Source organism: Mycteria americana, chromosome 4, assembly GCF_035582795.1.
Source record: "Mycteria americana isolate JAX WOST 10 ecotype Jacksonville Zoo and Gardens chromosome 4, USCA_MyAme_1.0, whole genome shotgun sequence".
NCBI lineage: Eukaryota > Metazoa > Chordata > Aves > Ciconiiformes > Ciconiidae > Mycteria > Mycteria americana.
Genome location: NC_134368.1, coordinates 85,370,161 through 85,384,067, shown reverse-complemented (window position 1 = coordinate 85,384,067; position 13,907 = coordinate 85,370,161). Strand labels below are relative to the sequence as shown.

At 37.7% G+C, this 13,907-nt stretch overlaps 1 protein-coding gene across 3 annotated transcripts in view; it reads right to left on the bottom strand.

Annotated features, from left to right (window-relative positions):
• Positions 1–13,907, bottom strand: part of TRPC3 (transient receptor potential cation channel subfamily C member 3) — a 47,125-nt gene that overhangs the window by 15,315 nt on the left and 17,903 nt on the right. For all 3 annotated transcript variants that reach the window (XM_075501142.1, XM_075501144.1, XM_075501143.1), the window contains exons 3-4: positions 9,930–10,115; positions 2,628–2,792 (exon numbers count right to left, since the gene is read on the bottom strand). In XM_075501142.1, the coding sequence (XP_075357257.1) occupies positions 2,628–2,792; positions 9,930–10,115 (351 nt within the window). The remainder of the gene's footprint in view (positions 1–2,627; positions 2,793–9,929; positions 10,116–13,907) is intronic.

Here is a 13,907-nt window from a genome sequence, read left to right as displayed (position 1 = left end):
CTGTTAGTGAGTGTTCATGTTATTCCATAAACTCTAGATGGCAATGTTGAAGGGAAACACTCCAAGGAATTACAAATGTACAATGGCTGCGTCCAGAAAAAGTTTGATCTAATGCCCACAGATACCAATGGGGGCGGAAGCAAGCCCATGGAAAATAAATAAATAAAATCTCCAACTAGCAAAATGCTTTCCCTACCAGCAAGAGCATACTATTAGCTTGTCTATGACTCCTATAGCTCTAGGAAAAATTATGGACTCATCTTCTCTGCTCTGGCTACTGTACTCCATCCACAGAATATATGTTCAGAGCTATAAGTGCCAAATAAATAACCTGTGCCTACTTAAAAATAATGACTGTTCCATCCCAATGGACTAAGAAGGACTAGATCAAAAATATTACTATTTTAAAATAAATTCAGCTGATTTCATTCATATCTGCACCTGGTAGAAGGACAAAACAGCAACAGCAGAGGCAGTCTGTCTGCACCAGAAGAGAGGACTGGCTGCCTCCAGAAGACCACGCTGGAAAGAGCAATGGGCCTGTTGCTGTTACTCACTGTATAAAAAAAGAAAGAGTCTGTGATCCCATCAGTACTAACCTTATCCTGCAAGCCAGGGTCAGAAGTGCCAGCTACAAGCCCACTTCTCTGAGGGCAATACTGCCGGTATCCTTTATTTAGGCAGTGAAGGTGCTTACTCACCCAGTGCTACTGCAACTTCCCACCCTGTACTCAAAAAATGCAGGTATCAGTGAGGCTGCCCCACAGACGGCAATTTGTGCATTGGCTCAAGCAGAGAGATGGCACCAAGATTCCCTAATGATGCTCTTTGGTGACCTCTTGGGGGGAATGCACATGTAGGTTTACTCATCCTTCCCAGCCTACTTCCCTTTGGGAGAAGTACCATCTTTGGAATACACCCCATTTCTGTGGCCCAGGCAGGACAATGCTTGTCCCATCTCTGCACAAGGTGTGACAAGGTAGATGCTATACAGACTTCTTTGTCTTAGCTGCTGCACACCTCTTAAGGCCAAAGGTCTCCTGTCTCCTTCAGTACAATAGAACAATATACTGCTCCGCACGTAATGCCCGATCTTTATTAATGGTAATATACAGTTCTAATGTGATAAACTATCACATACATCTCCGATATTAAGCAGTATTCCAAAATCCCCTGGGAAGAGCTGCATTATCAGCAGTATCGTATAAGAAGAGAAAAACAAGTTCAGCAGATGGGGAAGTGGAAGTAGCTTTCTTATTTCAAGGAATGGTTTTCTCGAAACTGGGGTCAGCTACTATGAACTAAGCGGACCAGCACACACTAAATAGCATTTACTACCTCTGCAAACAATCTCAGGTTCCCTTCCTGCTCCTGACCTTTAGAAAGCATTTTGAAATTACAATATCAAACAACTGATCCGAATGTACAGTACTTTTATTTGACAAGAGCACTAGGAAAAATGTCAGGTGTTTCTGGTACTGGGAATTAAAGCTCAAGGACAAATGTCACTTTTCCATATTAGACACCAGCTAAAAATATATTAATACGTTTCTATGATATGGAGCTGTGAGTGAGGAATATCTTTACTACAGATATTCATGGAAAGTAACATTCCAGAGAATAATGAGAGTAACATTTATACTATTTTCATAAAGGTTTATCTTTAAAGTAAATAAATATTTAACCAGAGAAAACATCAGGTTCCCTTGAAATATGCAGGACGAGCAAAATCTTATCCTTTCTGAGGTGAACTACAAGAGCAAAATATAAAAGAGTGAAACTCACATTTCTTTGCTGTACACTTGTTAAGGAAATAAAATTGAAAGACCAAATTCAGCACAGAAGTAAATTTACTTAAAAACTTTAAAAAAGTTAATGTAACAGAGAAATCTTCCTTCTTCTGATTTACCAAAGATCTATCAATATGCTTCATTTGCAGACAATTCACATGCTACAGACTACAAGGATTTCAAAGAAACTGCTGTTATTTTCATGGTGAGATCATCAGGAAAGCTGGAAGCACCCATATATTTTCATATAATTTTAAAGAGGTAAGAGTTTACAGTTGCGCTCTTTTATGAATATACCCTACCGCATGGTTGGAAGTTTGCATTTAATTTAATTTCTGCTCTAAGGCTCACCTGGTAAACAGACCTCGTAGGGCAGGAATAACAAATATTTTACTTAATCTTAAGTTCTGCATCAGTGAAGTCAACAGATGTTCTGCTAATGGTTTATATGCGAACAGCATCAGATCTTAAGATGCCATCAGAGGAGACCTAATACGGAATCTGAGTGGTGACTTTCAAAAAATCCATGTTACTAATACAAATACAATTACATAGCAGAGATTGCAAGGTAAGCACGATCCACAGAAATTTAAAAAAGAAAAAATGCTCTGAGAGAGCTTTCACTGCTTCATGCTTCATCACTGTGGTCCCCTCTTTATAGTGCAAATAAAACAAACAGCATCTTTTGGCTCAAGACTAGAGATTACTAAAAATATCATTAATTAGTTAAAATTTGGAAGCAGCAGAATTAGAAGTACTATATTGCATTTTGAATGCCAGAAATTGAAAAACAGCTCCCAGAACAGTACAAGATATGTAATTTATAAAATTCAGTACCCTGCTACATGGTGCAATCCAATAACCAATGGCTAGAAATGGAAGGCCCAATGCCACAACCAGCACAACCAGACACTTGATAGCTATGGTCTGCTCCCGTAATCCTGAGAGATTTTCATACCAGATAGTCAGTAGCTGTTGCTGACAGTTTGGATGGGCCACAAACTGTAAAGAAAAAGAAAGACATATTATAACTTATAAGAAGAATTATATAACTGTTACATATGCGATCATGATCGACTTAAATACCGGGTGTCAATTTGGACCTTAAGAACCATGCTTTTTCTCCTTTCTTTAAAATAAAGCTTAATAAATAAAGAAGAAACTGCTGAGCTGATTTAAAGCATCCCTTTGGGGACAAGGTTGCACATGTGGACAGCCATCGCTGATAGAAACCTTTTATGCATTATTAGAATAGCTTCGCATACCTGACTGGATTCTGTCAGAGTCGAACCTCAGTCCTAACTTCCAACAATTTCTCAGCAAATCAAGCTGATCCAAGGTACATACAGAATTTCTGCAGAGACTGAAAATTCTGGTCTGACCATAATCCACCATTAGCCTCTCCCCTTCCTGCACACGCTCTTGAGACCTCCTCAAACATCATTGCCATTTGATTTGGTTCTTCGACAAAGGCTCCAAATACCTCCTTAACCATCTACACATTTGCAGTTTAAAACTTACTGAGGCAAGAAATACATGAAGCAAAAGTACAGCACAGAATTTTAAACCTCACCACAACACACAGAGATGAATATTGAAAGGGTTTCTTCTCTCTTACTACCATCAATGGTGCTACCTATCACCTCTACTTAGATGTACTTGGGATTTGAAAAATAATCAGAAGCCACTTACTACAAATACATTTTTATGTTCTGTGGAAAATAAAATTTACCATTCAGTAATACAAGGAAATTCAATTTTGTGAACCAGATTAAAAGATGATCTTATGGTTTTGATGATGCTCTAAGGACTCTGTAATAGATTGTATTTTGCTGTACAGTTTTGTATTTTCTTGAAGTTCATGCTTTTGATACTATCTCAGCTGAAAAATATTAAAACCTCGATTTTGACAGTTTTCAAAAATAACTTTTCCTTTTTCACTATTTTAAGATTTTAAAGGACCCTGAATGTACAGATTGTTATCACTATGCAGTCTTATGCTATTCTTTGTGTTTTAATGAGTTGTTAACAGCTCAACAACACACTGCAGGAGGCTCAGATAAGATCTGAGATGTATACTTTAACTGAAAATATAAACATTTCAGTGATTTCTGAGCACGATAATTTTATTTTTAATGAATTACTTTAGGAGATGATTCTTTTATCTTTAGTGATTAGTTTACAATATTATTTATCAATATTAAGTATTTGCTCATTTATTTCTATAGCAGAAGGACTAAAAGGTATCAAACGTAAGAGGGGAAACCACAAGAGTGGACGTGTACAAATAGCTGAATAAATATAGTCTCTGATGAAATGACCAAAAGTTGACATATTCAGGCATTTAAACAAGAATGTCCTGATTGTCAGTAGTCTAAGCATACACAGCTACCACTGAATTTCAATTCATTGAATGTCAAGCGATTTTTGGATTGTTCAACCCTACATCCAAATTTTGGTACTTAGTTTTCTTGCACCCAGACATGGACACGTGAAAGACGATTTTTGAATATGCTTACTCTCTTTTGACCTAACTCTGATGCCTGCTGAAGTCAATGGTAAAATTTCAACTGACCTTAACTAAACAGAGCCAAGACATTATCAAGGACTTTTGTAACCAAGTGCTTTAAAATAAGGGGCGGGGGGAAGCCAGAAAAGCATCAAAACAAAGAAATAGGGCATCAAGTGAATTTATTGGGATCTAGTCATGAAGAGACAATCAGACAAGTGGAAAAATAGGCTTAGGATTAACGCTCAACTTTTCCTCAGACAGTTATTGCAACACAAACTTGTTCTCCTGAGCCTTTTGTACAAGTCTGTTTGTCCCTAGCTTCCACAAATTCTTCCTTAAGTGTGCCAAAACTGAAAGGGAGCAGAGACTGAAATGTTAAGATTCTAAACTGGCACATATTAAGGATCTAGTACCCACTAAAAAACAAACCAACCAACCAACCCCCAGTCAACTTCCATCTTTCTCCTATGCAGCAAATACATGCAAATGTTATTTTCCTAGCTTCAGTAAGATTTCAGTATGTTCACAGGGAAAGGGAATGATTCCCAAATTAATTATGGAATGATATAACAAACTGCTGCCAACAACTACATTTGTTTAGATATGCTTTAAGTTTTATTTTACTAAAATCACTTTTGGTCGAGTTTGTTGAAGGGTGAGCATGTGTTGCTCTATTTTTAAAGCACTGTTGTATTTCTTTAGGATGAAGAATTGCGGACAGAGGAGACTGTGCAGGCACTCCATCAGGGTCATGTCATGTAACCAGAGGCGTGTAGCCCGTGTTAGGTGCTGCTACTGAAGAAACGTAAGGGGTGAGAGGGAAGAAGAATTCTACACCTCCCTATGTTCTTTGCCTATTATATTTACATTTCTGGTTAAGCCCATTTCTGACGTGTTATCATACTCATCATTATCACTATTACTATTATACTATGTCCTGCGAGACTGCCACATCACAAGAGCATGTGGGACATCAGTTAAGCACAAGGGTAAACAGCCTAGTTATCACAGCAATTTGAAGAAATCTGGTAATATACTTGTCACATTGGTTGACAATAACTAGTGAATCGGAGTAAAGAATGCTAGGCAGTTTCACAAAAAGGATTTGAAAAGAATTCTGATAACTCTGATAATCTGCGTTGGATTAAGAGAGAGATTTGATCTGAGTTGCTTATACTTAAAAAAAAAATTGAAAAAATGCTGTAAACCTTGGATATCCACTTTATTATCCTTTGTACTCTGTTGAGATCATAGTGTACTATATACACAGTTGTTCGCCAGGTCTCGCCTGCAAAACTCCATTTATGTTCCAAATCTCATTAAAAAGTGCCTACAGTAGTACAATAGGGCAGACTTCTTAAAAAAATCAAATTAAATCATTGGCAATGAAAACAAGGAAACTTAAAACTCTCAAGAGGAGGAATCTGAAGCTGTTGCGTGAACTTTAAAAGGGGAAGCAATCTTCATATTTTAATCTACTTTGCTCCAAAACGAAAGTCCCAAAGTATATTGGTGTGTGATTCATTAACCAGTTAGATCACATATTAATGCAGTTTGTACCTGTAGTGGTATGGCCAACAGAAATAAATAAAAAGATTTTACAAGTCTTTTAAGAAATTAATGTCAACTTGAACTATGTTTGTATTCTTTTTATTAGGCTGTCACCTTTGAAGCTTATGCACCATAAAAACTGCCAGCCTGGCCCATTTGAAAAAAAAAGAGACAGTTTTTTGTGTGTTTGTGCATTCTGACATATGCCCCCAGTCTCTTCTTTTGCTAAGATAAATTTCATTCTCAACTCAGGACATCAAGGGACAAATCCCAGAGCAGAGTAACTGTGGCCAAAGACAGGAAAGTAAGTAATTATTTTCAAATTACAAAGGCATTTTTAAAAGCAGGCTTAAAACTGTAGGGAAGAGGAGAGAGAAGAAACACCCACATCATTCCTCCTGTTACCAGAGGGAATGGGAAGAAACAGCAAAGGAGCTTTAAGGGAGCTCGCCTAGGGCTATGAATCAGCCCACGGGCCCTCTTGCATCTGATCCAGAGCTGTGTGCTGGTTGACTCCTCCTGGTCTATCAGCATTTTGATCTGATGCTAAGAGGAGATCTGCCTGTGCTGTAATTTTCCCCAGAAAAGAGAGGAGTTAGTGAATAAGATGGCAATGGTTATGGCAAGTTCTTCTCTGGCAGTAAGTCTAAGGGCTCTCAAGAAAATCTTAGCAACTTATTTAACTGTTGGCAACTACACAATAGGCACCACTTCCAAGCCCTCAGAGCAGCTCATGTCACTTCTCCCATCCATAAAAGCTCTGAAATTCATCATTCTCTCCAGCTCTGCTGAAATATTTGAATTTATGATTTTTTTGTTTTTATTTTCAGCAACTGCAACCTCTTCTATGTTTTTTTTTTTCCCTTGTACATCTGTCTCCCCCCCAGCTTCATCTCCTCTGAGGACAGTAGATTCACATATTTCACCTACCAATCACATCATCTTGCAACCTCGTTCCTTCTGCATTTCTCTTATCCTACTTTCCATGTAGTTTCTTACTTTTCATTGCATGTTGATCTTATTATCACATTTATCTAATATTTTAGGATCCAATCCAAACCCCGGAGAACAACAAAGATGCATGAGGACAGTATCTGGCCACTAAAAAAATCCCAATTTTAATTTAGTTGCTTTTCCAGGCATAATTGACTGTAACACTTCAGATGCATTCAGTTTCATGACGATGAACGAAGTCATCAGTATGTAAATATTTTTCTGTGTGACTAAGAGTGATTATAATGTTATTTATTCCTAACATCCTAATGACTGAGTTTAGACATAGCAGGAACAGATCCTGGCACACTCTGATACACAAACACACAACATACAAAGAGAATTTTGAATCTTCTTTCTTAACTATCAATTTGAAACTTCAGTGTTTGAAAATTAAATCCTGTGATTTTACTCAAATTCTTATTGATTTCACTTGGAAATTCCACTCTGATTTTTATCTCAGCAAGAACTGCAGAACTTGGCCCAGTGTCAGCAACTTCTCTGAAATTTTGTTGGCAATCTAAAGACAGAGTTAAGATACAATACTAAAAGCACTACTGCAGCAGCAATTCGGCATACAGAGCAAGACTACTTGTCCTAACTAGTTTTTCTTGGTTTTTTTAATTCCTTTAAAGTCCTTCACTATTGGGGCTGCGGTTTCAGTCTGAACCTTAGCATCAAAATCATATCCTGTGTACAAGATGGGCTATACTTTAAGGCAGTGCCTAGGGTATTAAGTCCAAGAGTTTCATTACTAATAGAATTAAAAACTCCACTTCCCTAGCAGCGAACTTCTGAGCACATTTGCTCACTTGACATATGCTTTTTCCTGTCTCTCCCCGCTCTGAAAAGGGCATATGGCTCATTAACCATTCCATGGACCTGCAGTTCTGTTTGGCTGTACTATCTGTCTTGCAACAGTGAACTGACCTTAATGTAGCTGACCCAGAAGTGCAGCTAGAAATAACTGAAAGCTAAGAAACATAAGCCACATCCTTGTCTTCTTCCTACAGTTACAGGATTGAAAGCATCCCACGTGGAGTTCCCACATCTCAATCTGTTCTACAGTCAGAATATTGCTATCATCTGCCGCAGCTGTAATGGAGCCAATCCCAGCATCAAAGGACCACCACGGCAGAGATATTTCCAGGCTTAATCCTTATCATGCCCTCTGTAATGGCCATTTACAGGCAACAGCACATGTATGAATATGGTAACAACTCTGCACAATCTATTTATCTCCTTCCACCAACATCATTAGTCTTGTAGGTTCTGAACTGTATTTGTCATGAATTGGAGTCAAAACCTTGAGTTTATCTACAAATAATTAATCTCTTGCAAGAGAAGAGAACAAGTTTGCTATATGGAATTGTCTTTTTTTGCACTACGTAGGTTTTTGTTATTCTTAACAGACCTGCATGGCCCTTTGCTCAGCAAATAATTTAATCAGTGACAATGACCTCTTAGAAGAAAACCAGTCTTCAGCAAGAAAGCTGAGACACAAATCTCAGCAAAGGTTTGGTAACGTTAATATGCAACAACATAAAGAATTCATATGTTATTTAGATATGTTTAGATATTATTTATGACAACATGCTTATGTACTTTGATTCTTTCCCTGTTCCATTCTTTTTAATTAAATACTTGTATATATTTACCTTGAATTTTGGGAATTAATATGCATTTATCTGCTGTAGACCAATTCTATACTGGAAACAATGATTTGCTGTTTGGGATCTGCATTTACAATTTTTGTTAACCACCTTTTGGGGACATAATAAACACCAACATTTCCCAGTTGTTCTGGCAGGTTGCTTACAATTCATTTTATACAGCAGATTGGCTCAACAGGTGGCCACCAAATACAGTGTTATTTATTCTGAAAGACACAAGACTTCTTGCAGAGATGATGAAACTATAATTACTGTTAAGAATGGAAATGATGCTAACCACGTAAATAGGTAGCTGTAAATAAAACATAAGCATTGCTGTATTTCTTGGGTCCTCTCACAGTAGGACACACTATTAACTATTTTCTGTGCTAAGGTAGTGGGATCTTGAAAAGGACAACATAGCTATATATTGAAAACTGCTATGATAAATGGATATGCATTATGTCAAATATGTGGTACACAACTCCATTTTTCAACGCATAACATTCCTTCACAAAATAACTGTTCATTAAAAATTACTTTGAGAGAGGCATCAACTGAAAACACAGTGCACTTTAGAAAACACCAATAAATACAGGTGCAAAGATGAAGAACTGAAATGAACTGACTAACTAGCCACAAACATATTCCATACATTTTCAGGACTGAATTTTAAAATACTTTTTAAAGGAATACACACAGTAAATCATGTAGAATTTCTCAGTACAACCCACACAGTTGCAGATGAGCTGTTTGGTTTACTGTCATATTTTAAAAATTAAATAAATTAAAATGAAACATAAATTAAAAAATAATATACTTAATGACAACTTAGATGTTCTCTTTTCCTTTTTCAAAGTAGTAAAAGGAAGACTTTTGAAAAAGAAAAAAAAAAGACCTATGTGTTGATAGGAACACTAGTAGAAAGCTGCAAGACTTACTTCCCAGAATTTACTTGCCTGATTAAGTTACTTAAGGCAGAAAGCAAAGGTAATAAAAAGAAAAAATGAACAAACCAGTTCTTTTCATTGGTCGAAACCAACTCTTTCACAAATACAGCCTTCTCTTTGCATTAGATATTATCAGACAGACTGGCAGGAAGACACACCCTTACTTTCACTGAGTGAAAATCTGGCTCCACTGAAATCTCTTCTTTTGGATTAATCAGGAGAAAGATCTGACCAACTGTGTATAACCTTGCTAGCACAGCTGATGTATGTCATTAAAATCTCCTGCCAATTCTCAGCTGTGGAAAGTAGATTAAACTAAACTCCTTCACTGTAGTCCCCTTCTGCCAGCTTCTTCCTTGTGAGAATCTTGATTATACACACTATGTCTCAGTAATGCATCTGACCACCGGTTCATAACACCTGTGGACTAATGAGATGACACCTATTACACTGTCTGAAAGCACTGGCTATGAGGAATTACCTTTTTGACTTCATACTTAATGGCCAGCTTCACACGGCTCAGTGATGCTCTGTGTCTCTGTGCTTCAACTGGCTCAGAATTCAAATCCCCGTTCAGAATGGCCTCCACTTCTTCCGAGTCTCGGCAGAGATCAAGAACACCAACCACAAAATCCTTGCACTGCATAGACAGCTTGCGATAGTCATTCTGAAACAGAAGGGTTAGAGAAAATGGCCCATGATGAACATGCTTAAGAGTCAATGGCAAGGAAAAAAGAATCTGTACAAGTTGCTAAAAATTAATAGTGTGGGACTTTTACACAGTACATCAAGTTAGGATTGTATCAGATGTTAGACCTCTTGTATAGCGGAATCATTTCTGACACAAGGTAGCCACTTGAAAAGAAGATGATGACAGCTGTTTAACAGAGCATGGGAATATTACATAATAGTGTGATGAAAATTACACAGATGGGCAGCAAGGGGAAGTTGAATGGACAAATAAGAATTGCACAAACTAGGACCAGAACCCTTGAAATACTAACCTCACCCTTGCAAAAACTTTGCAGACAATTAATGACATAATTCTTACAGGGTTGCCTCCCTGTAAGGCTACAAATATACTTCTTCTGCTCTTTCTACGCTGCTAAAATGGCTGCTTACTCTGATGTACACCTTATTCATTCCCCCCACCTTTTTTCCCCCCTCTCTGCTTCCCACTTACCCTTGGAACTGCTTCACACCCAACAATGTGTACAGTGGCTTACAAAGTAACTGCATAGAATAACTGTGGCATGAACTTGGACACCAGTGTTATGGGCAAAATACACCAAATTTCCTGTATAAGCAACACAGAAACGAGCTTCTTCAAAGGACAGTTCAATGCGCTCCTGAGTCATTGTCTAAGAGATACCCTTTCCACTGACAACGCAGCTGAACTACAGAGAGACATTTCTGTAAATCTCAACCCTTTTATTTAAGAGCTCTGTCCACCTTTCCCTTCCTCTCCCTCTCTCCTTCACTTCCCTGTCTATATCTGGCACAACCCATTCCTCTTCCCAAACCCACCTATTACTTTAATCTCCCCCTTATTTGCTCTTGCTCCATCAGCTTTCCCTTCCACTACTGCTAGAGTCAACAGTTCTGCCTGCGTTACCTTCTGAAAAAATACAAAGCAAACATTTGTTTTCTCAGTTACTAAAAAACAACTCCCCCCTCCTCCTATTCAGATTCTTTTCAGAACCTAATCTTTTAGTAAAGCATTTTTTCTTTTTCCCCCTCACTACTTCCATTTCGCACAGTATCATTGGCCATTTCCAGACTTGTAGCTCGTTGACTACAGCTGTGAAGTGTTACTGTGTCATCCAGAAAAAACAACTACTTTTTGCTGCTCCTTACTCTTTCTATCTTTCCTCAGCCTCCTTCAACACCTTGGGACCATGTCCTGAGTTATGCCCCTGTGCTGTGATCCTTTCTGTGCAGCTATTAAACTACTGCATCTAGGGTGCAGTGGTCCTGCTTTTCGCTGTGTTCATACCTCATGTCTGGCACACTGCTCACAAGTTTCACGCTCTTCATCTTTACTCTTTTTGCTGCCTCCCCATAACCAAGCTTACATCTATCTTTGAGGTGCTACCTTTAAACTTCTCAGCTGCTCGTACATGTCAACATCGCAAAGATCTCTATCTTATCTCCTCTCTCTTCTGACAAAACATTTGTGGCTACATTTCAAAATTTTAAGATAACTCTGTAAAGCATGCACATGTGAACCCTTGCTTGCACTTTTGTTTATGCTTGTATATGTCTCCCACCACCTCTGTGACATTACCTATAAGCTCTTATCCGATACCTACTTCAGTAGAAACCTTGGTCTTCATTTATGTGTCCATGCCCTCTCAGCTAGATTTCTAGGACTTCTTTATCTGAGACGCAGGCTCTGATTTCCTCACATGAGGCTATAGTTGGAGGAGGAAACTTAACTGAACCTGCCAATTTTACCTTGTATCAAGTGTTTCAGTGCCCAACTGAAAATAGCACAGCCTTTTTTTTCAGTTACTCCACAGCTTTTCTTCACTTTTTGCCCCCACTAGGCCATCAAAAGGCTAGTCTGAGTCCTCCGTCTCTCTATTTTTGTGTGTTTACTGTTCATTTTCAGACACTGCCTTTTTAAAATCACTTTTGGAGGGACAGATTTTTCCTTTGTGGTTCCTGCCTTCTCAGAAATGCTTCCTTACTGCTTCTGCCCTCAGAATGTTCTCATTTAATCTCAGTTTTTTTTCTGGAAACCCTCACTATTTCCCCCTTGCCTAACTAACTCTTCCCTCCTTGTACTGCTAGTTCTGTTAAATCTTTAACTTAGCATCTGTAAAATGGGATAGAGAAACTAACGTCCTCTCAGTAGGTTCAAATTATTTTGGGAAAAGATGGGAAAATAAGCTGCATAGGATAATTGTGGGAATAAGCTATCAATCCCATAGGTCAGATTCAGATATGAATCAAAATGAAACATTACTGGAGACAAACAAATACTACTAGGAATTGTGTTATTATGGAAAACTAACCTCCAGATACAGACTTGGAAACAACCAGTCCTAATCAGAGACCTAAACAGGACCCAGTTATTTCCTTTGGTCATAGATGACAAATTAATTCAGTTGTCAGTGAACCACCAGGATGTAAGGCTATTTTAGATTTGGTTTTGGTAACCAAGGAGAATAGTACAGAAGAGTCAATTATAAAAATAACACTGGGATGCGTGATTAAATTCAGTGAAAGGATAAGCAAGCATATGTATGACTAAGATTTAGGACTTTTTAAAAGGCAAAGTCTCTTAAGAAAGCTAGTCAAGGGAGTGAAACATACCTATAAGCATGGAGGTCCAAATGCAGAGAAGGCTTTTAAGTAAAAGATGTGAAAGTGATTAGACATCAGATCCTACAAAAATAAAAACCTTGCAGAGGAAGACTCCAGAATGGTGACTAGAGTAGCGGTCTTAAAAAAGACAAAGGGGAACAGTCTTTCTTGACAGTCTCATCAAGAAAGAAAGTTTCATCATAGAGGCCAAGAACTGTAAGTATAAACTGCTAGAAGTCAGGCTTGTAAAGGATATTAACAAAAGCACAAAGAGGTAAGGCAACGTAAAAAGAAGATGGGGATTTTCTTCAGTGAAGACAAAGTAGAGACTAAAGACAACTCTAGTAGAGCCAAAAACAATACTGTGCCTTCAGTTTACCGAAGTCCTATGTTCTTAACACTGTTTATATTGTTTTCACAACAGAATTATTATATATCTGTGAGAACTTGAACACTCTCCCTTAAATTTCCAATTTCAAGCAAGAGTTGGTTACACATGTCACTACAGCTAAAGAAAAGCATTTACGGAGATGGCTGAGCAAAAACCACGGTAAATCATCGATACAACATAATGTTGATTCAACAGGAATTAGACTGGTAATCAATTTTTCTTTAACACTATAAAGTAGCTGTAAATCCGCTATTCACAGTGCATGGAAGAATACACTAACTTCACTGACTTCAGTAGTGCTATATAGCTAAAAGAGAAACTACATTCTTTCTCACCTGAATTTGCAGGCACTTGTAACTTTACAAGAAAAAAAAAAAAGGTCTTTGTTTTAGTATTATTTCTAGCTATCCTATGCTCAAAGGTGGCATCTCATTAAGGTTTAATAAAGTTTAGTTTAGATGGTTTTGTATTATTCAAGTGCTTTATGATATATCATAACCCAAATTTTGTCCTTGCATGAACATGGGCTGTCCAATTGTGGGGAGTGGCTTCACTGACAATGTCTTTTCTCATTCCTTTGCTAACTGTGAAGAAAGAGGAGAAATAGTGGACTTCTAATAGTTAGGAAATAACAATAGTTACTCTTGCTAAAGGTGCACTCCATGTTCTTTACCATTTAACTATTCTCTTTTTCCTTAAAATAACACAGAAATATAATACCAAAAGTTACATTACTAAGAAGTTACTTCTTAACAA